Consider the following 22,502-nt stretch of genomic DNA (forward strand, 5'->3'; position numbering starts at 1 on the left):
GAGCAGCCCCCCACTCGCCGCAACTAGAGAAAGGCTGCGTGCAGCAACGAAGACCCAACGCAGCCAAAAATAAATAAATAAATATTTTTTAAAAAGCCTATATAAGACATCAAATATTCAGGAATTTACATATTTCTCAGATTAAAGGAAGGTCATTGATCATCTCAAGCAAGTTAAAACACTCATTTCTGGTGAGTTGACATTAGTGCCCCCATCAGAGATTTCTGGTCAGGACACAAACCTTGGGATGCAGCCGTTCCGGAAAAATGTACTCTCAGTTGAACCTTTTCATGCCCACTGTTACTACAGAGAATCCATACCCTACAAAAGAACTGGTCTTCCAGGCATCTCCCCTGGACCCACGTTGCTCTCCACCGAATTCTCCAGTTTGATTTATGTCTGCAACACCATCCCTGATAGTTTCATATATTAGATTCCGTCTTTTCGAACTACATTTCACCTCATTTTTTGGGGGTGGGGGTGGGGAAAGCTTCCTTCAATTCTTCTGTGGTAGATAAACAAATCATTGTGGAGAGCGTGGCACAAATCTCCCACGTCTGTGTGGCTGTAAGATCAGAGCAGGAAACCCACAGAGTACTCATGCCCAGCGGGGTGATACGGTGGAAGGTTGAGAGGCAAAGCCTTAGTCTTGCACAAGGAGCGGTTCCCCTTTTTGTTTAGCAGGGGATGTTGTCCCTCTTCGGCAAGGGGTTTAAAGCCCCAGGCTGTTCCATCCACGGGTGTGTCCTGCTGCGAAGATTTGCTGCCCAGTTGGCTGTGCTGCACGGTGTGGAGCTGTGGGCTTAGGCACTGCCATGTCCCTGGGGGTCATTTTTCTGCTTGCACTTGGTGAGTGAGGCAAGGGAAGTTGTGTGGGAGGCTGGTGAGGGAAGAGGACGTAGATAAGAGGTTTATAACCTGGGTTCCTCTTGTGGGACTCTTCCTTTATGAGGTCCTGGGGCCAGTGACTTACAGAGAGATCACCCATAGGGCCACTTTTCTTCTGTTTGGTCTAGATGTGATGCCCTGAGCTCAGGTGTTTGGGAATCACTGTATTATTGGGAGACATCTCTTACCACGTCTTCCTCTCTTTTAGTGTTTTGCTGGGATCAGAGGATTCGGGCACAAACGGGTGAGTGTTTTCTACCTTTTCTGCCTAGAGAACTCTGAACTGGGCTCTGAGTGGAACGAGGGATGAGCTTGAGTAGCCTTGAGAGAATCCCAGCCTTTGACCTGCACCATCTCTTCATCCACTCGTCGTATTATTTATTTCTTATGTTTTAATTCTTCACCATTATACCAACCTTTGGTGGAAAACCTCTCCCCTTCTCTAGAAAGCTTCCCAATCCCCTGCTGTTCCCCTCAGCACAGATGAGTCAAGAAGGGAATGCCCACGTTTTCAAACAGTGCAGAAAGGGAGCACAGTTGAGCTCGACATTTCACAACGCAGACACAGAGAACTGGGGACATTTGTACGGGCGCCAGATCCCCCTGTGGGTATGGGGCCATCCCCCGTTGGGTGTGTTGTGTGTCCTTTCCATTTGCCGTCACCTCACCTGCTGCCGTCTCCCTCATCTATGGAAGTTTTCTTCACAAGGAAGGTACCCTTGCTCAGGAGACAGACTTGCAGTCAAATGAAACCTCAACATTTACTGGTTCTGGGGCATTTTGCAAGCAGTTTCCTGCATTTGGGTCTGAAGTTCCTCCTTTCTAAAATGAAATAACGGGAGTTCCCTGGGGGTCCAGTGGTTAGGACTTGGCGATTTCGCTGCCATGGCCCGGGTTCAATCCCTGGTTGGGGAACTAAGATCCCGCAGGCCACGGGGCATGGCCAAAAAAAAAAAAAAAAAAAAGAGAAGAAGAATGGTGTTGCATCAGTTAAGATACAATGCATGTCAAGCTCAGACAACAACATTTTGTTCAGATTAGGGGTCATTGCATATAATGTTAACAATTGCTAGATAACATTTATTGAGCTTTTCCCATTGCCAAGGGCTATTCTCAGCTTTTGTGTATATGATCTCATTTTAATCTTATTAACTCCACCAAGAGGGAAGTTAATTTTTTCGTATTCCAGATATATTGAGCCCTGGATGTGACCTTGACATTGTACTATGTGTTTGGCATAGGTTTTTAATAAATTGATTAAAGTCTAATTGAAGTACAATATTATATTAATTTCAGGTGTGCCCCATAATGATTTGACATTTATACACATTATGAAATGATCACCACAGTAAGCCCAGTCACCATCTGTTCCCGTATAAAGTTATTATTACATTATTATTGACCACATTCCCTATGCTGTATATTTCATCCCTGTAATTTATTTATTAGATAACTTAAGGTTTGTACTTCTTAAGCCCCTTCAGTTATTTTGGCAGCCACCTGTTCATTTCTCTCTGGTTCTGTGACTCTGTTTTCATTCTGTTTGTTTGTTTTGTTGTTTAGATTCCACATATAAGTGAGAGTGTATAGTATTTGTCTTTTCTCTGACTTATTTCACTTAGCAGAATACCCTCCAGATCCACCCATGTGGTCACAAATGGCAAGATTTTTTTTAATGACTAGTATGCCACTGTGTATACCTATACGTCACCTCTTCTTTATCTATTCATTTACTGATGGACAATTAGGATTGCTTCTCTGTCTTGGCTATTGTAAATAGTACTGCTAGGAACATTGGGGTGCATGTATCTTTTAGAATTTGTGTTTTCATTTTTTTTCGAATGTGTACCCAGGAGTGGTAGTTCTATTTTTAGTTTTTTGAGAAGTCTCCATACTGTTTTCCACAGTGGCTGCTCCAATTTACATTCCCACCAACAGTGTAGGAGGGTTCCCTTTTCTCCACATCCTTGCCAACACTTGTTATTTGTGGTCTTTTTGATGATAGCCATACCGACTGGTGTGAGAGAATGTCTCGTTGTGTGTTTTTTTTTAAATTAATTAATTAATTTATTTTTGGCCGCATTGGGTCTTCATTGCTGTGCGGGGGCTTTCTCTACTTGCAGCAAGCGAGGGCTTCTCTTTGTTGCTGTGCGCGGGCTTCCCATTGCAGTGGCTTCTCTTGTTGCGGAGCACGGGCTCTAGGTGCATGGGCTTCAGTAGCTGTGGCTCGTGGGCTCAGTAGTGGCTCGCGGGCTCTAGAGCGCAGTCTCGGTAGTTGTGGCGCACGGGCTTAGTTGCTCCACGGCATGTGGGATCTTCCCGGACCGGGGCTCGAACCTGTGTCCCCTGCATTAGCAGGCGGATTCTTAACCACTGCGCCACCAGGGAAGTCCCTCGTTGTGGTTTTAATTTGCATTTCTCTGATGATTAATGATATTGAGCATCTTTTCATGTGCCTGTGGCCATCTGTGTGTCTTCTTTGGAAAAATGTCTATTCAGTTCTTCTGCTCATTTTAAATCAGGTTGTTTGGGCTTTTTTGCTGGTGCTTTGTATAAGCTGTTTACATATTTTGGGTACTAACCCCTTGTTGGTCATATCATTTGCAAATATTTTCTCCTATTCAGTAGGTTGTGTTTTCCTTTTTAAAAAATCTTTATTTATTTATTTATTTTTGGCTGCATCGGGTCTTAGTTGCGGCACGTGGGATCTCTTGTTGTGGCCCACAGGCTCTTTGATGTGGCACGCAGGCTTCTCTCTAGTTGTGGTGCGCAGGCTCCAGAACACGTGGACTGTGTAGTTGTGTTGCACGGGCTCCAGAGCGCATGGGCTCTGTAGTTGTGGCATGCGGGCTCTCTAGTTGTGGTGTGTGGACTCAGTAGTTGTGGTGTGAGGCCTTAGTTGCCCCACAGCATGTGGGATCTTAATTCCCCGACCAGGGATCGAACCCAAGTCCCCTGCATTGGAAGGCAGATTCTTAACCACTGGACCACCAGGGAAATCCCTGTCTTTTCATTTTGTCAGTGTTTTCTTTTGCTGTGCAAAAGCTTTTACGTTTAATTAAGTCCCATGTGTTTATTTTTGGTTTTTTTCCCCTTTGCTTTGGGGAGATAGATTAAAAAATATTGCTATAATTTATGTCAAAGAGTGTTCTGCCTATATTTTATTCTAGGAATTTTATGGTTTCCAAGCTTACATGTAGGTCTTTAATCCATTTTGAGTTTATTTTTATATGTGGTGTTAGAGAATGTTGTAACTTCGTTCTTTTACATGTAGCTGCCTGGTTTTCCCAGCACCACTTATTCAAAAGACTGTCTTTTCTTCATTGTATATTCTTGCCTTCTTTGTTGCAGATTAAGTGGGTTTATTTCTGGGCTTTCTATCCTGTTCCATTGATCTATATGTCTGCTTTTATGCCAGTACCATACTGTTTTGATTATTGTAGCTTTGTAGTATAGACTGAAGTGGGGAGTGTGGTAAATCCAGCTCTATTCTTCTTTCTCAAGATTGTTTTGACTATTTGAGGTCTTTTGTGTTTTCATAAGAATTTTAAAATTATTTGTTCTAGTTCTGTGAAAAATGCCATTGGTATTTTAATAGGGATTGCATTGAATCTGTGGATTGCCTTAGGTAGTATGGCTATTTTAACAGTGTTAATTTTTCCAATCCATAAACATGGTGTATTTTTCTCTCTGTGTCATCTTCAATTTCTTTCATCAATGTCTTATAGTTTTCTGAGTACAGGTCTTTTATCTCCTTAGGTAGGTTTATTTCTAGGTATTTTATTCTTTTTGATGTAATGGTAGATGGGCTTGTTTCCTTAATTTCTCTTTCTGATATTTTGTTGTTAGTGTATAGAAATGCAACAGAATTTCTGTATATTAATTTTACATCCTACAACGTTACCGAATTCATTGATGAGCTCTAGTATTAGTTTGGTGGTGTCTAGGATTTTTTTAATGTATGGTATCATGTCAACTGCAAACAGGGAGCTTCACGTCTCCTTTACAATTCAAATGACTTTTGCTTATTTTTCTTGTCTGATTGCTGTATCTAGGACTTCCAATACTATGTGAATAAAAGTGGTGAGAATGGATATCCAGGTCTTTATTTCTGATTTCAGAGGAAATGCTTTTGGCTTTTCACTGTTGAGTATGATGTTGGCTGTAGGTTTGTCTTATATGGTCTTTATGTTGAAGTATATATGTTCCCTCTAATAGAGCCCCCTTTGCTGAGAGTTTTTATAATACCAAGCAATGATGTTTGTTCTTAAGTTGACAGGGAAGACTAACATTGGATTAAAATGGGTAGATTAAAGATGATCTGCTTCAGTTGTCCAGTATCTGCTAATGGCTATCAAAGTTATCACTCACTCCAGTCAAAAATGCTCCTGTGAATTTCTTATCCAATGGAATCTTTGACATCTACTCAGACACCTAATGAGAATCTCAGCAGAACTCTCAACAAATCTCAGAACCTCCTCCTTATATTGGTCTTCCCATCTCAATAGATGCCATCCATCCTCTCCAATGATCAGTTCATTGAGAATGATATATGATGCCCCTCTTTTGCTCTCAATGCCCATCTGCTCCATCTCTAAATCTCAAAGCTCATCATTTCTATCCTCAAAAACTCCTCAAATCCATTCCCTTTTTTCTTTTATCACCACCACATTGTCATTACGTGATCATTTGTCATGTAGCTGCCTGTAGCATGTTCCCTAATTGTCCCTCCACTTTCCACCTGGCCCCTTAAATCCATTTATCACACCAGAAATATAGTAATTAAAAAAATTACAAGCTCACTGCTTGTTAATCCCTTTGTGGGTCATTATTACATTTAGACTTAAATCCAGACTCTTCTCCTCAGCTTCCAATGTTTTGGACCTTTGCTGTTATCTCCTGACCTTTCTGTCTTTACCAAGAGCCACTTTTCACATTATGTACCATTTGTCCTTTCTGTGTGTGGGTCACACAAAACTCCTTCTCACCTCTGAGTTTGCATATGTTGTTCCCCGTTCCTGGAAGGCAGTTCTTCTTGCACTTCGGAGAACTATGTGTTTCTTATCCTTCAGGGATCATCTCCCAAAGAAATCTCTCTTATAATGCAGGGTAGATAGTTTTATCATATAATACGAGTAACAGCTTCTGTGTATTGGTTCACACGTCTAGACTCTGTTATTGGGTAGGTTCACTACAGTTTCCAAAACATCCAATAACTTGCCTCATATATGGAAGACACACAATAAATATTTATTGAATGGATGAATTAATCCAAGAGGAGATCAATAACAGATCTTTACTGTTTACTAATTCCTAGATCTACCTGAAGTCTACCTAAATCCTCCTGGAGAGGAATACCTTGCCATTGTGACTGTGTCTTCAGTCATCAGCATTCTGCCTTTCCTCTTCCTCCTTATCTTTCTCCTCTGCCGGTGCTGGTGTCGAGCCAAAAACAGTACGTCCTGGAGGGGGAAGGGTTAACCTGGGAGGAGTGTGGGGAGGGGCTTTGTGGGTCCCCTACCAGGACTCTGATCACTGACTCTCTGTAGGAGCCACTGAGGGTGACACCAAGAGCCAAGCGAATGGTAACAGGTAGGAAAATTTGGACTCCCCCAATAGAAAATGCTGTGTCTGTCTCACTTCGCAGACCTACCTTAATGCATCTATCCCCTTTCCCTTAGCTCCAGCCCAGACATGGACTTCCAGGAAGAAAATCAACGTAAGAGGAGTGAGAAGTAGGGGTAGCCAGGGTGGGGAAGATAGAAGGCATTCTAGAAGAAGCCGAGAAGGCTGGGGCAGACCTCACTGGGTGTGACGTCACTGCCCTTCCCCGATTTCGGTCATCCATCTCTGAAATATAGATGGCAAGACTGGGTAATCTGAAGGCTCTTCCTGGAAGCCTGTCCTCTCCTCTTCTCTTGCAGATGATGTCTCAGTGGCTCTCCCGCCTGAGGAGGATGGACCAATGGACATGCATGTGAGTCTTCCCTCCTTCCCCTGCTTCCTGCCCCAGGTGTTCTCCCCTCACTTTGTGTCTTCGTGCTGGCAGGTCCACACAGGGGAAGACCCACCGGAGTCTGCGGAGTCTTGTGCTCAGCTACCCCAGGACCCCCTTAACAGGGAGCGGGGATTCACTCCCGTCCTGCGCCACTGAGGATTCCTCAGAATAGCCCTGTGTGTATGCCACCTTCACCTGTCCAGAGAGCAGAGCCAGAATTGGCTGTGTGGACTCCAGGGTTCAAGTGCCCCTTAAGGAACACGGGGCTTCGTGGGTTGTCCTACTCATGTACCCATGCCACTCATCATCTTGGAGCCCCCGCAAAGACTCAAGAAGAGAGAAGCCTTGTCAACCATAAAGAAATTCTGGGACGCATCCCATATCTCTCAGCGGATTCCTGGTTCCTTGTGTATTTACCCGCTCGTTTGCTCATTTAACAGATGTTCACAGAAGTTGACTCTTTCTCTGGACCTGTGCTGACGATATACATATTAGTAAGATATAGCTTCTGGTCTTTTTTTTTTTCCTTCTATTTTGCATATTGGTTTTTACTTCATATCAATGTCAAAGAGAACGATTGCAAAAACAGGACAAAAACTCCAATTTACCCTTCACTTGGCATAGCTTCTGGTCTTAAGGAGCTCATGGTCTACTGAGAGAGGCAAATCACATGATGTGGCCCTCAGCAAGCAGAGAGGGAGCAGGCATTAAGGACGAGTTGGGTCACTGCGCAGGAACAGTTGTCCAAGCCCGTTTAAGGAGAACTCACTGGTACCAAATGCAAGGAGAAGCCAAGAAGTAAGAGTCGGGCTTCCCTGGTGGCGCAGTGGTTAAGAATCCGCCTGCCAATTGCAGGGGACTTGGGTTCGAGCCCTGGTCTGGGAAGAGCCCACGTGCCACGGAGCATCTAAACCTGTGCGCCACCACTACTGAGCCTGCGCTCTAGAGCCTGTGAGCCGCGACTACTGAGCCCACGTGCCACAACTACGGAAGCCCACGTGCCTGGAGCCTGTGCTCCGCAACAAGAGAAGCCACCGCAATGAGAAGCCCGCGCACCGCAAGGAAGGGTAGCCCCCCCCACTCGCCACAACTAGAGAAAGCTCGTGTGAGAAACAAAGACCCAACGCAGCCAAAAATAAATAAATAAATAAAATAAATAAATTTACGAAAAGAAGTAAGAGTCAAATTGGGCAAGGAGGAGGGCCTTTTCTGGCAGTCCAGTGGTTAAGACTTGGCACTTCCACTGCAGGGGGCACGGGTTGGATCCCTGGTCGTTGAACTAAGATCCTGCATGCCACGTGACAAAACAGTTGGGCAAGGGGGCAGTTCCTAATGGCGTTTCAGTCTAACGTTCTAGGAGTTTGTGAGAGCTGAAGCCTTCAGAGCATCAAAAAATGAACAAGGAAATGTTCTTTGTAAAGGAACCAAATTGCAATAATTCAACTACAGAAGGGTTACTCTTGGGGAAGGGAATGATGCAGATAAATTAATATTTATTAATATTATTATTTATTATTAATATTTATTAATATTAATTAATATATAAAAAAGAATTTATATATGTATGACTGAGTTTAATATTTATTAATATTATTATTTATTATTAATATTTATTAATATTAATATATAAAAAAGAATGTATATATGTATGACTGAGTCATTTTTCTGTACACCAGAAACTAACACATCTTCAATCAACTATGCTTCCATTAAAAATTAATAAAAAGGTAAAAATTAAAAAGTATAAGACAAGGGACACCAAAGATTGCCAGCAAGTCGCTAGAAGCTAGGAGAGAGGCACGCACCACGTCACCCCGACTCTGCCCCGACCTCCACCCCGCACTTCTCAGAAGGAAGTCTGCCAGTATCTTGACCTCAGACTTCTGCATTCCAGAACCATGACACAATACATTTCTATTGTTTAAGCAACCCAGTTTGTGATACTTTGTTATGGCAGCCCTAGCAAGCTAATATACCACCGGACTGGCAAAGATTAGAAGGCTGGGTAATCCCACATTTTCTTAAACTTTTTATTTTATATTGGAGTACAGTTGATTAACAACGTTGTGTTAGTTCCAGGCGTACAGCAAAGTGATTCAGTTATACATAGACATGCATCTATTCTTTTTCAAATTCTTCTCCCGTTTAGGTTGTCACAGAGTACTGAGCAGAGTTCCTTGTGCGGTACACTAGGTCCTTGTTGGTGATCCATTTTAAATGTAGCAGTGCGTACCTGTCAGTCCCAGACTGGGTAACCCCACCTGTTGGGGGCATTGGGGAGGTATGGGGATCCTCTTGCACTGCTGTGGGGGAAGACGCTGGTGCGGCGAATGCAGCGTTCCGTGTGGCAGGGAGTAAATGAAAGATACACGTAAGAGCTGGCATTTGCTGTTGGGTGCATATTTTAAGGACATTTCACATATGTCCACAGAGGCACATGTAGACTGATATTTAGCTCAGAATTGTTTATCTTGGAGATATTTGGATATGATGTGGCTGTCTGTTATTGGTACAGTGGCGGGATAAATGTGTTGGAAGCAAATCAATACTCTACAGATCTGTGAATGGACTGTGAAATCTCTGTGGGCGATGGAAAGACGAATGACTTCCACGGCACTGCACAATTTACAATACAGTATACATTTTGCACGGTACGAAATCACGTTTTGCAGAAATGAACTAATTCACATGAGATATTGTAGAGTTGTTCCTTGGAGATGGAGAAAAGAAATGAGAACTAAAGGGCATACATTAAGTAAACAAGGGAGAGACTCTGCCTAGATCCATGTGAACAAGTGCTAAACCCAGAGGAAAATGATTTATTTGGCTCCCAGCACCCAAGCTTCACCTAGAAAAGCACATTTTCTTCTAAGCTCAAGTTTTCTCACCAGAATGGGACTAAAGCGGAACCCGTTTCTCAGGCTTGCGTGAGGATCAAATGAGGGAATGCTTGAAAAGTGGGGAGTATTATAAAGAGATATTTGTGCATCCAAGTTTATCTTGCCCTTTAAGTCCCTGAATGATGTAACCCAACGGTTCTCAACTGGGGGTGATTCTGTTCCCCCCGGGGGACATCCGGCAATGTCTGGAGACGTTTTTGGCTGTCACAGCTGGAGGGGGCATAGTGCTTGTGGCATCTAGTGGATGGAGACCAGGGATGCTGCTAGCCCTATTAATACACAGGACGGACCTCCCTTACTCCGGCAGAGTCACCTGGTCCAAATGAACTCATTTACAAAACAGAAACAGACCCACAGAGAAACTTATGGTTACCAAAGCGGGTCGCGGGTGGTGGTGGGGAGATAAGAGTTTGGGATTAACAGATACACACTACTTATATGTAAAATAGGTAAACAACAAGGATCTACTGTATAGCACAGGGAACTATACTCACTATCTTGTAATAACCTATAAGGGAAAAGAATATGAAAAAGCATATACATACCTACATATGTCTACATACATACATGTATTTATACATGTAAGAATACACAAGTATATGTATGTATGTATGACAATTGCTGTGTGTACAAGTGAAACTAATACAACACTGTAAATTAACTATCCTTCAACTAGGAGAAATAAAAGATAATTAAAAGGAAAAGAATCACCTGCTAAAGTTGGGCCATCCTGATCTGACCCCTATCATCTCTTCAGTCTTAATTTTCTTCTCACTTAAGTCCAGCTACACCAGTCATTTTCTGGTTACATGAAAATGCCAAGCTGTTTATTTCATCAAGACCTTAGGGCAGGATGAATGTGCTGCCTTTCCTCTGTGGATATTTCTTACCATCAGGCATTACCTCAGACATCACGGCTCCAAAGAGAAGTTCCCTGAGACGGTTCTGCTGCAGAGAGATCTGTCAGATGGCATTACGTGTCAGCACCTGTTCAAAACACTCACCAAAGTTTCCGTGCATTTTACCCCGGTAGAGATCTAAACTGGTGGGATAACTTCCCATTCCCCCTTCCCGCAGCCCCTGATAACTTCCAGGGTACTTTCTGTCTCTATGAATTTGCCTATTCTGGATATCTCATATAAATGGAATCGTATAATGTGTGGTCTTTTGGGTCTGGATTATTTCACTCAGCCTAATGACTTCAAGGTTCATCCAGGTCGTAGCCTGTGTCAGAATTTCATTCCTTTTAAAGGCTGGACAATATTCCACCGTGGTACGTATACACCACAGTGTATTTGTCCTTCCATCAATGGCCATTTGAGTTGTTTCCGTGTTTTGGCGATTGTGAATGACGCTGCTGTGAACGCAGGTATACAAATATCTGTCCAAGTTCCTGCTGTCAGTTCTTTTGGGTATATACCCAGAAGTGGAGTTGCTGAATCATTCACTGCTGAACGTTTTGAGGAAATGTTTTCCACAGTGGAGGCACCATTTTATACACCTGCCAGCAAAGCATGAGGGCTCCAACTTCTCCGTTTCCTCCCTCACCAACGTTTGTTAGCATCTGTCTTTTTGATGGAGCCATCCTCGCGGGTGTGAAGTGGTGTCTCATTGTGGTCTTGACCTGCATGTCCCTAATGAATGCCAGGGAGCTTCTGGGGGTATCAGAACGCAGACGATGCCTCACTAGGCAGACCCGCTGGGACTCCGGGCTGGTGACGGGAGATAAGCCAGGCTCCTTGGAACTTGTGTGCAAGTCATTCTACTGAGGGGACGCCTCCAGCTTGATGAGCCTCGATTAGAAAAAGCCAGGCTGATGGGGGAAGGGAGGAGAGCGTTCTTCAGTCCCATCACATCCTGTATCTCTGCTCCAGCCCGCACCCAGGGCTTCCCTCCTGGGCTGCACAGCTCAGGACAGGCCGAGGAACCATGTCCCCATCCATGGCTGCCTTCTTCTGGCTTGGTGAGTCAGTCTGCAAACTGCTGAGGGATAGGCAGTGGGCTGTGAGACGAAGTTTTAAAAAATTGTATCGGTACAAGAGGCAAGAGGAAATTTTCAGGGCAGGAGGTGGCCAAGGGTCACCTCATTTATCTCTTGGGTGGGAAAACGGACGCCAGGGAGATGGTGTTTGTCTGAATTACTCTAGTTTATTCGTGGCTGAGTCAGAAAATAAATACAGGTCTCCCCGTGTTGGCTGCAACGTTCCCACTACTCCATGCTGTTTTAGTTTTAATTAGTTAAAATAGAGTTGATTGACAATGTGGTGTTAGTTTCAGGTGTCCAGCACAGTGACTTAGATATATACAGACAGATGTTCTTTTTCAGATTCTTTTTCTTATAGGTTATTACAAAATATTGAGTAGAGTTCCCTGTGCTGTAGAGCAGGTCCTTGTTGTGTGTGTGTGTGTTTTTTTTTTATTAAACTGTTATTAGATTCTTTATAAAAGTTTATGCTGGGCTTCCCTGGTGGCGCAGTGGTTGCGCGTCCGCCTGCCGATGCAGGGGAACCGGGTTCGCGCCCCGGTCCGGGAGGATCCCACGTGCCGCGGAGCGGCTGGGCCCGTGAGCCGTGGCCGCTGCGCCTGCGCGTCCGGAGCCTGCGCTCCGCAGCGGGAGAGGCCACAACAGAGGGAGGCCCGCGTACCGCGGAAAAAAAAAAAAAAAAAAAAGTGTATGCTTCTTTTGACAGCTTGTAAGAGGACACATAAGAAAACCATAAATTCTTTTCTAAGCCCCCCTTAACTCACCAACAGTAACCAATACTGGTTTATCCTTCTACATTTATCTTAATTTTTTAGTACAGATGTGTACCCATACGTACATAGTTTTTTCTTATAAAAATAACATGGTACACATTATTCTGCTCACTTTTTGACACATAGCAGTAGACATGTACAGGTTTTAATTTATTCTTTTAAATAGCTGAATATTATTCCACAGTATTTAAACATTTCCTTGGCTCTTCGCTTTTTGTTGTTAATTTTTATTGGAGGAGAGCTGATTGACAATGTTGTGTTAGTTTCAGGCGTACAGCAAAGTGACTCAGCTATACATATAACTATATCCACCTTTTTTCAGATTCTTTTCACATACAGGCCATTACGGAGCATTGAGGAGAGTTCCCTGTGCTATACAGTTGGTCCTTGTTGTGTTTTAATTTTTAATTTTGTTTAATGTGGATTTGGTATCAGGGCTAGATTATAGATTTAGCTTGTCAGTACCCCTCATGGTACTGGTGCAAACAATTCTGCTATTTGTGACAACGTGGACGGACCTTGAGGGTACTATGCTGAGCGATATAATCCAGATAGAGAAAAACAAATACTGCAGGATCTTACTTATACATGGAATCTCAAAAGCCCACAAAAGCAGAGCGTAGATTGGTAGATGCCACGGGCTGGGGCATGGGGGTGGGGGAAATGGGGAGGTAGATGTTGGTCAAAGGGTACAGACTTCCAGTTATAAGGTGAAGAACTTCTGGGGAGCCATGTTATAGAATGATGATCATAGCTAATAATACCGTAGCATATACTTGAAATTTGCTAAGAGAGTACCTTTAAATTTCTCACACACAAAAAAGAGATCATTACGTGAGGTGATGGATGTGTTAATTAGCTTGATTGTGGTAATTATTTCACAAGTCACCATGCTGGAAAACTTAGATATATAAGATTTCTGTTTGTCAATTAACCTCAGTAAGGCTGGAGTAAGAGTTCCCCTTAACAGGACTGGGGAGTCCAGTTTTTATTGCCTTTTTACTGCGTTTTTACCGCCTTCTCCGTATCAAGCTTTATTCTGGGCACGTGTGTGCATTATTTCCTTATTTCTTCAAAAGAACTTTATCGCTAAAAGGACAGAGGCTCCAAGCGGCTAAGGAGGAAGGAAACAGTTGGTGTTACCGGGGATAAGAGTGTATACTATGAACACAGACCGCCTCTCATTCACTTATTCATTTATTCATTCTTTAAATACACTCATGTAGCCCTTACAGATACATTATTCTATGTTTTTAAACAGACACTTACTCGTTTAATCCCCATAACAGCCTGATGAAGTAGGGCCTACTATTATTCCCATTTTACAGGTGAGAAAACTGAGGCCCGGAAGGATGAAGTAACTTGTTTAAGGTCACGCAGCTATGGCTCGAATACAAACTAAGGAATGTTTGCACCAAATCCACATTTTTTACCACGAAACTATGCTGCTAGTGTTTGAATCTACCTGATCGTGGACCTCATGGGACCTACTATGCAATATATGCTGCATATTATTTGTTGTTTACCTGAAATTCAAATTTCACTGGGAGTCCCATGTTTTTATTTGCTAAATCTAGCAACCCTAGTGAGACTTAAACTGATAATGCTGCTAACTCAGCAAAACGGTTAAAAAAAAAAAAGTCTTAGCTTGAGAGAAAAACGGCAGTTATTCAACCTAGAGAAGAATTAGTTCAGTTAGAAGAGAAAATGGGGGGACGTCACCTCCAAGGAAAAAAGTGGAATTTATAGATTATGCAGTTTGATAGATGTGTAAAGTTACATGGAAAGGCTATTGAAAATTGTGGAAAGAATTAGATATAGGTTCAAGGAACACTATGCAGATGGAAATAAACCATACAATTATTGATCCCAGGGAAAATAAATAGAAAAAAAGTATATAGGTACATTATCACGCTCAGGTGTGAATAATATTTGCACAGTCATAATGACTTAACCCAAAAGCACAAAATAGGGAGAATATTGATTTAACCCAAAAGCATAAAATAGGGAGGAATCCAGTATTAATGCACCCTGAGAGCTCTTGACTTATGATTTAATTCAAGACAGCACATCGGGATCTAATATATGGCATGGTGATTATAGCTAATAATACTGTAATATATACTTGACAGTTGCTAAGAGACAATATCTTCAATGTTCTCACCACTGACAAGAAATAGCAACTATGTGTCCGGATAGAGGTGTCAGCTAGTACTATGGTGGTAACCGTCCTGCAACAGAAAAATGTCTCAAATCAACACTGTTACCCGTACACCATGTTATATGTCAATTACGTCTCTATGAAACTGGAAAAAAGTGAGACGCCCTTCTAGCACCCAGCTCCCTTCTCTTTCCAGGGTGAATGGGGAAGTGTACTGCAGGGAGCTGGGGGGGTGGTGCGGCAAGGAATCCGTGTTCAGCTTTTTAAAAATTGTGGTAAAATAATACACTTCACATAAAATTTACCATTAATGACATGTAGTCCACTCACAGTGTTGTGCAACCAACACGTGTATCTAGTTCCAAGGCCTTTTCACCACTCCAAAAGGAGATCTCATACCCGTTACAATCACTCCCCAATCCCCCCTCCTCCCGGTGGGTACCCGCCACCCCCCCCTTCCCCCCACCTACTGTCTGTGGACAGATTGATCCATTCTGGATGTTTCATATAAATGGAATCATACAATCATGGCCTTTTATGGCTGGCTTCTTTCACTTCAATTACGTGCATGTGTGTCTTTGAAAAAAAATTATGACTAAAGAAGGCGAATACCTGAAACTAACACGTTGTTAATCGACTATACCCCCAACATAAAATAAAAATTAAAAAAAAAAAAGAAAGCCAATGCATGCAAGTTTCTCACCCTGGTGCGCAGCGCGCAGGACGTGTGGATTCATGCTGAGGCCCTGGTGATCGACCCTTTCTTTCTTTCCTCAGGGCTGTGTCTGGGGCAGCTGATACAGGCTCAGAAAGGTGAGTCCAGATCCCTCTTCTGCGTTCAGCCAGCGAGAGGGCAGGAGGGCGTGGGAGAGCCCAGGAGGAGGCTCTGTTGGAAGCTGACCTCTGCTAGCAGAGCCTAGACCTCTGCTAGGCTCTGCTTCCCTTCCAGGCCCACTGCCCAAGCCCTCCCTCGAGGCCCGGCCCAGCTCCCTTGTGCCCCTGGGGAAGCCGGTGACCATCAGCTGCCAGGGCCCTCCAGGCGCGGACTTGTACCGCCTGGAGGAACTGAAGTCCCGCAAGTATTTGGACCAGGCGGAGCTCTCCATCTCGGCCATGGAACAACGCTTCGTCGGACGCTACCGCTGCTCCTATCAGAGCGGGACCACCTGGTCTCCCCCCAGCAACCAGCTGGACCTGGTTGCTACTGGTAACTGGGCGTGGGGTGTGGCAGCCACGCAGGGCTTCGCGGGCCTCAGTTCTGGGCTCAGACAGTGGGGGTTATAACGACAGTAAATCTAAGGTCCCAGAGGGGGTGGGATTAGGGTGGGGCAAGCGAGGCATTGGCTTTAGGTGCCAAAAAACTCAGTAATCCACAGAAGTAATACGTGAATGCGATAGCTTAAAAAAAACCACAAACAAGCCCAAATCAATGCAAAAACATCCACGATGTACACGATACCGCAATTTTAAGTAAAGACAAATTCCGGGAATGCCATTCCAAGCCACATCCAAACCTGACAGGAGGAAAAATGCGTACCCTTCTAGCCACATTTACGCACTGAAAAAAGAAATTTATTTCTTTACTGGCTGCACTGTGTGGCATGCGGGAGCTTAGTTCCCTGGCTAGGGATCCAGCCCGTGCCCCCTGCAGTGGAAGCGCGGAGTCCTAACCACCGGGCCGCCAGGCAAGTCCCACGTTTATGCCTTTGTATTTTTATTTTTTGCTGGAATAAAATGTTCTCAGCTTATCCTTTTCTAGCTAATGCATTAAATGATTATTTTCTGAAGTGGCTTTAAAAAATATTGAGTTGGCTTCCATGAAAGCCAGGAGAGTAAAATGAAAGTGAATTCTGTTTATTTTTTGTATAAATAAAATATTTAAACTTAAAATAATGTGTTTTAGTAATCTACTTTTAAACTTTTCAATATTTTTTCAGCCATGTTCATAGCGTGGAAAAAATGAACCATAAAAAGCCGTATAAACGCTTTGAGCCTTTTGCCTCCAGTTATCAGGCAACTTTCTCTGTTGTGAGTACTGCGTACCAGGCATGGCTTGGGATGCTGTGTGATGATAATAATATCAAGTTATATAGCAGGGTAGGTTCATGATTCAGACTTCAACATGGCTCCCCTGGGCACAGGTGGATTCTGTCTTTGTTTAAAATCTTGATATTTTGTTCCCTGTAAATGTGTTTGCATTCATTTTTATTTTAAAATTTGCATTAAAATAATATTTATCTTGGTTACTGAAGATTTTTTTTTTTTTTTTAATGTGAAGAGAGTGGCTAGCTTGCCTCACCCTAACTCCTGACTCCTTGAGGTACGGTGGTCCACTGGTCCACCAGTGTGCCTTGGGGGCTGACTGAAATACTATCCTTTTTAAATTTTATTTTTAAAAGAAGATAGCTTATTTATTTGTTTATTTATTGGCCTCACCACACAGCATGGGGGATCTGAGCTCCCCCACCAGGGGTCAAACCTGCGCCCTTGCACTGGAAGTGCAGAGTCTTAACCACTGCACCGCCAGGGAAGTCCCTCATCAAATACCATCTTCTCATTAAGTATTTCCCTCACCACCCTACTTAAAATTCCATCTCGACTTAAGATGGCAGTCGTCATTATCTGGTATGCCACACATTTACTTATCTATTTTTTTCTTTTTTTTTTTTTTTGTTTTTTTTTTGTTTGTTTGTTTTGTTTTTTTTTGTGGTACGCGGGGCTCCCCCTGCTGCGGCCTCTCCCGTTGCGGAGCACAGGCTCCGGACGCGCAGGCCCATTGGCCATGGCTCACGGGCCCAGCCGCTCCGCGGCATGTGGGATCTTCCCGGACCGGGGCGCGAACCCGGTTCCCCTGCATCGGCAGGCGGACGCGCAACCACTGCGCCACCAGGGAAGCCCTATTTTTTTCTTAATTTATTTTTATTTATTCATTTTTGGCTGATGTTGGGTCTTCGTTGCTGCGCGCGGGCTCTCTAGTTGCCGCGAGCAGGGGCTACTCTTCATTGCGGTGCGCGGGCTTCTCACCGCGCTGGCTTCTCTTGTTCAGGAGCACGGGCTCTAGGCGTGTGGGCTTCAGTAGTTGTGGCACGTGGGCTCCGTAGTTGTGGCTCACGGGCTCCAGAGCGCGGGCTCAGTAGTTGTGGCGCACGGGCTTAGTTGCTCCGCGGCGTGTGGGATCTTCCCGGACCAGGGCTCGAACCCGTGTCTCCTGCATTGGCAGGCGGATTCTCAACCGCTGCGCCACCAGGGAAACCCTACTTATCTATTACTTATTGGCTATTCTTTCTTCCTGACGGGATTTTTATTTCTAGAGACTAATACATAATAGTTGCTCAGAGGAAATAATTGTTGAATGAATGAATGAGCCATAATTATCAGGCAACTTTGGCTGTTGTGAGTATGGCTTTCCAGGCATGGCTGGTGATGCTCCATGATGATAATAATATCAAATTACACAGTAGGACAGGTTCACCTTTAGGAGCAGACAGCCTGGAGCCAACCTCCGTGACTGCAAATTTCAGCTCTGCCACTTACACTATTTTGTGACCTCGGACAAGTGATTCAGCATTGTGTACTTTAGTCTCATGTATAAAGTGGGAATACTTATAGGGATGAATGCATAGGTCTTTGTGAGGATTCAGTGAACTGATATATGGCATGGTCTTGGAACAGCACCTGGAATCTGGCACTCTAAAACGTTTACAATATAACTATTGTACACTGTCATACAAGCTTACAGTATAATATCAGGTTAAGCTAGTTTGTTACTACCGTTATATTTTGGGTGCTTGCTGTGCATTCTGTATTCTCTTAAATGCTCAATACATATTGTCTCATCCAATCATTCCCGTTTTATAGTAGAGAACACGGAGGCACAGATATAGGGGGTGATTCGTCCATCCCCTGAGCTGCAAAACCAGGATTTGAGCCTGGGTACCAATGATGTCACTCCTGTCACGGTCCCTTAACCACTTTGTGAGCTGGTGGTGGGAAGGGTAGCTTCTCTAGGCTGGATACAGCTGGAAAGTTCCCTAGCCTGTAAAGAGGTGGGGGAACCTTCCCATCCCCACAGCTGAGACACTGGCCACCATCTTTATGTATTTATTTATTTTCAGTTTTAATATTTTTTTAATTGAAGTATAGTTGGTTTACAATGTTGTGTTAATTTCTGCTGTACAGCAAAGAGATTCGGTTATATATATATATATATATATTCTTTTTAAAAAAATATTCTTTTCCGTTATGGTTTATCATAGGATATTGAATACAGTTCTCTGTGCTATACAGTAGGACCTTGTTGTTTATCCATTCTGTATATAAAAGCTTACATCTGCTAACCCCAACCTCCTACTCCATCCCTCCCCTAGCCCCCTTGCCCTTGGCAACCGCCGGTCTGTTCTCTATGTCTGTGAGTCTGTTTTTGTTTCATAGATATGCTCCTTTGTGTCATATTTTAGATTCCACATATAAGTGATATCATATGGTATTTGTCTTTCTCTTTCTGACTTACTTCACTTAGTATGATAATCTCTAGTTGCATCCAGGTTGCTGCAAATGGCATTATTTCATCCCTTTTTATGGCTGAGTAGTACTCCATTGTATACATGTACCACATCTTCTTTATCCATTCATCTGTTGATGGACATTTAGGTTGCTTCCATGCTTTGGCTATTGTGAGTAATGCTGCTATGAACATAGGGGTGCATGTATCTTTTTGAATTAGAGTTTTGTCCGGATATATGCCCAGGCGTGGGATTGCTGGATCATATGGTAATTCTATTTTTAGTTTTCTAAGGAACCTCCGTACTGTTTTCCACAGGGGCCACCATCTTTAATACCAGAGTTTTCTTCTCTCCCAGGAGTTTTCACCAAGCCCTCGCTCTCAGCCCAGCCCAGCACGGCAGTGGCCCCAGGAGTGGACGTAACTCTGCGGTGTCAGAGCCAGTATAGTTTTGACCAATTTGCTCTGTACAAGGAGGGGGACCCTGGGCCCTTCAAGACACCTGAAAGGTGGTACCAGGCTGATTTTCCCATCACCATGGTGACTGCTGCCCACAGCGGGACCTACCGATGCTACAGCTTTTCCAGCAGATCTCCATACCTGTGGTCGGCCCCCAGCGACCCCCTGGAGCTCGTGGTCACAGGTTAGGGGTGCAGACCAAACCTTTTCCCCCAGCCTTCACAGGCCCTGGTGGAAGCTCCAAGGGGAGGGAGCAATAGGCATGAAGAAGGTGGGAGGGCAGGAGAAGACAGAGGCTTTGGAGTGTGTATGAGTGTCTGAGTGCTGCTGTAACAAATCACCATGGATTCACTGGTTTAAAATATCACAGATTTATTACCTTACAGTTCTGGAGGTCAGAAGTCAAAAAGGGGTACTGCCGGGGTAAAACAAAGGTGTCAGCCAGCCTTCTTTCTGGAGGCTCAAGGGGAGGTTTCTGGTGCCTTTTCCAGCTTCTAGAGGTGCCTACATCTCTTGGCTTCCATGGTCCATTGCTGCATCATCAAAGTCAGCATCATAGCATCTTCTAATCTATCTCTGACTCTTCCTCTTTCCTGCCTCTTTCTTACGCTTTTTTTAAAAACATCTTTGAGTATAACTGTTTTACAATAGTGTGTTAGTTTCTCCTTTACAACAAAATGAATCAGTTATACATATACATATGTTCCCATATCTCTTCCCTCTTGCGTCTCCTGATCTCCCTGTGCTGTGCGGCTGCTTCCCACTAGCTGTCTATGTTACATTTGGTGGTGTGTAAGGACCCTTGTGATTGGACCCACCCAGGTAGTCCAGGGTAATCTCCCCAGCCCAAGATTCTTTTTAAAAAAATTTTTATTGAAGTACAGTTGATTTACAATGTTGTGTTAGTTTCAGGTGTACGGCAAAGTGAATCAGTTATACATATACATATATGCAGTCTTTTCATTTATCTTATTTTTATTTTTTAAGATTTTATTTATTTATTTTTTTGGCTGCACCGTGTGGCATGCGGGAGCTTTAGTTCCCCGACCGGGGATCAAACCTGTGCCCCCTGCAGTGGATGCACGGACCCCTGGACCACCAGGGAATTCCCTACTTTATTTTATTAATTAATGAATTTATTTTTAGGCCTGGCCATGCAGCATGTGAGATCTCAGTTCTCCGAGCAGGGATCGAATCTGCGCCCCCTGCATTGGGAGTGTGGAGTCTTAACCACTGGACCACCAGGGAGGTCCCTTATTTTTATTTTCTATTTTATTTTTATTTTATTTTTTTTGCGGTACGCGGGCCTCTCCCTGTCGTGGCCTCTCCCGTTGCGGAGCGCAGGCTCCGGACGCGCAGGCTCAGCGGCCATGGCTCACGGGCCCAGCCGCTCCGCGGCATGTGGGATCTTCCCGGACCGGGGCACGAACCCGTATCCCCTGCATCAGCAGGCGGACTCTCAACCACTGCGCCACCAGGGAAGCCCCCCTTATTTTTATTTAAAAAAATTTTTAAAAATTTTATATTGGAGTATAGTTGATTAACAATGTTGTGTTAGTTTCAGGTGTATAGCAAAGAGATTCAGTTATACGTATACGTATATCCACTCTTTTTAAGATTCTTTTCCCATACATTACAGAGTATTGAGCAGAGTTCCCTGTGCTATACAGTAGGTCCTTATTAGTTGTCTATTTTATACATGGTAGGGTGTATGCATCAATCCCAATCTCCCAATTTATCCCTCCCCCGCTTTCCCCCTGGTAACGATAAGTTTGTGTTCTATATCTGTGACTCTATTTCTGTTTTGTAAATAAGTTCATTTGTACCCCTTTTTTAAGATTCCAAATAGGAGCGATATCATGTGATGTTTGTCTTTCTCTGTCCGACTTACTTCACTCAGTATGACCATCTCTAGATCCATCCACGTTGCTGCAAATCAGCCCAAGATTCTTAATCATATCTGCAAAGTCCCTTTTGCCATGTAAGGTACCGTAGTCACTGGTTCTGGGGATTAGGATACTGTCATATTTGGGAGGCCATTATTCTGGGGATACACACTAAGAAAAATAAATTTTATTTATTTTTTAAAAATTTTTTGGTCATGCTGTGCAGCTTGCGGGATCTTAGTTCCCCAACCAGGGATTGAACCCGCGCCCTCAGCAGTGACAGCGCGGAGTCCTAACCTCTGGACCGCCAGGGAATTCCCAAGAAAAAGAAATTTTAATACTATGAATAATGCCTTGTGATTTGTCTAGGTAAAAAAAAAAAAAATCCACAAGCAAGCAGCAGGGGTGGCGGGAGAGGAAAGCGGGGCTGTGTTTTATTCCTTCGGCAGTTCCCTTTTCTCCCCACGTGGGATGACTGTCTTTCCCCAGATGTATCCCATAGTTTCTGTCTCCTCATCTGCTTCCCAGGAGGTAAGAGCCCGGTTTGTTCCCAGGGAAGGCAGGTAAGTAAGATGGCAGGTCACAGAGATCCAGAAGACAGGAAAGCACTGAGGTTCGAAAAGCAGGGAAGGCAGCTACAGGGAGTGTCATTCACCAGCCCCAGAATGTTCTAGGTGTGCCTTTCAAATGCTATTTAACACCCACAACAGTCCAATGATGGAAGCGTCTTTATTTTTATTTTCCAGATGAGGAAACTGGGTTTGCTCAGGATCCATACCTAACAGAGCACAGAATTCTCTCTCTTTTCTTTTTCTGATTTCTCAGGGACCTCTTTTACCCCCAGCTGGTTGCCCACAGAACCACCTTCCTCTGTAACAGGTAAGTTCCGGAGGATTCACCCTGGTTTCCGTGGTATAAGGCACACGGACCCCCTTTTCTTTCTCCTCTTTGT

General features: G+C 43.9%; 1 protein-coding gene across 1 annotated transcript in view; it reads left to right on the forward strand.

The window, feature by feature from the left end:
- The window catches only part of GP6 (glycoprotein VI platelet), a 52,692-nt gene that overhangs the window by 21,752 nt on the left and 8,438 nt on the right, over positions 1 to 22,502 (forward strand). The window contains 12 exon segments of the mRNA XM_024117601.3: positions 682 to 849; positions 1,097 to 1,132; positions 6,206 to 6,343; positions 6,438 to 6,480; positions 6,570 to 6,607; positions 6,813 to 6,865; positions 11,661 to 11,684; positions 11,686 to 11,749; positions 15,482 to 15,517; positions 15,654 to 15,911; positions 19,564 to 19,848; positions 22,376 to 22,429. Coding sequence (XP_023973369.1) covers positions 816 to 849; positions 1,097 to 1,132; positions 6,206 to 6,343; positions 6,438 to 6,480; positions 6,570 to 6,607; positions 6,813 to 6,865; positions 11,661 to 11,684; positions 11,686 to 11,749; positions 15,482 to 15,517; positions 15,654 to 15,911; positions 19,564 to 19,848; positions 22,376 to 22,429 — 1,063 coding nt within the window. The 5' untranslated portion in view covers positions 682 to 815.

The sequence above is a fragment of the Physeter macrocephalus genome, chromosome 17, assembly GCF_002837175.3.
Source record: "Physeter macrocephalus isolate SW-GA chromosome 17, ASM283717v5, whole genome shotgun sequence".
NCBI classification, from domain to species: Eukaryota; Metazoa; Chordata; class Mammalia; order Artiodactyla; family Physeteridae; genus Physeter; species Physeter macrocephalus.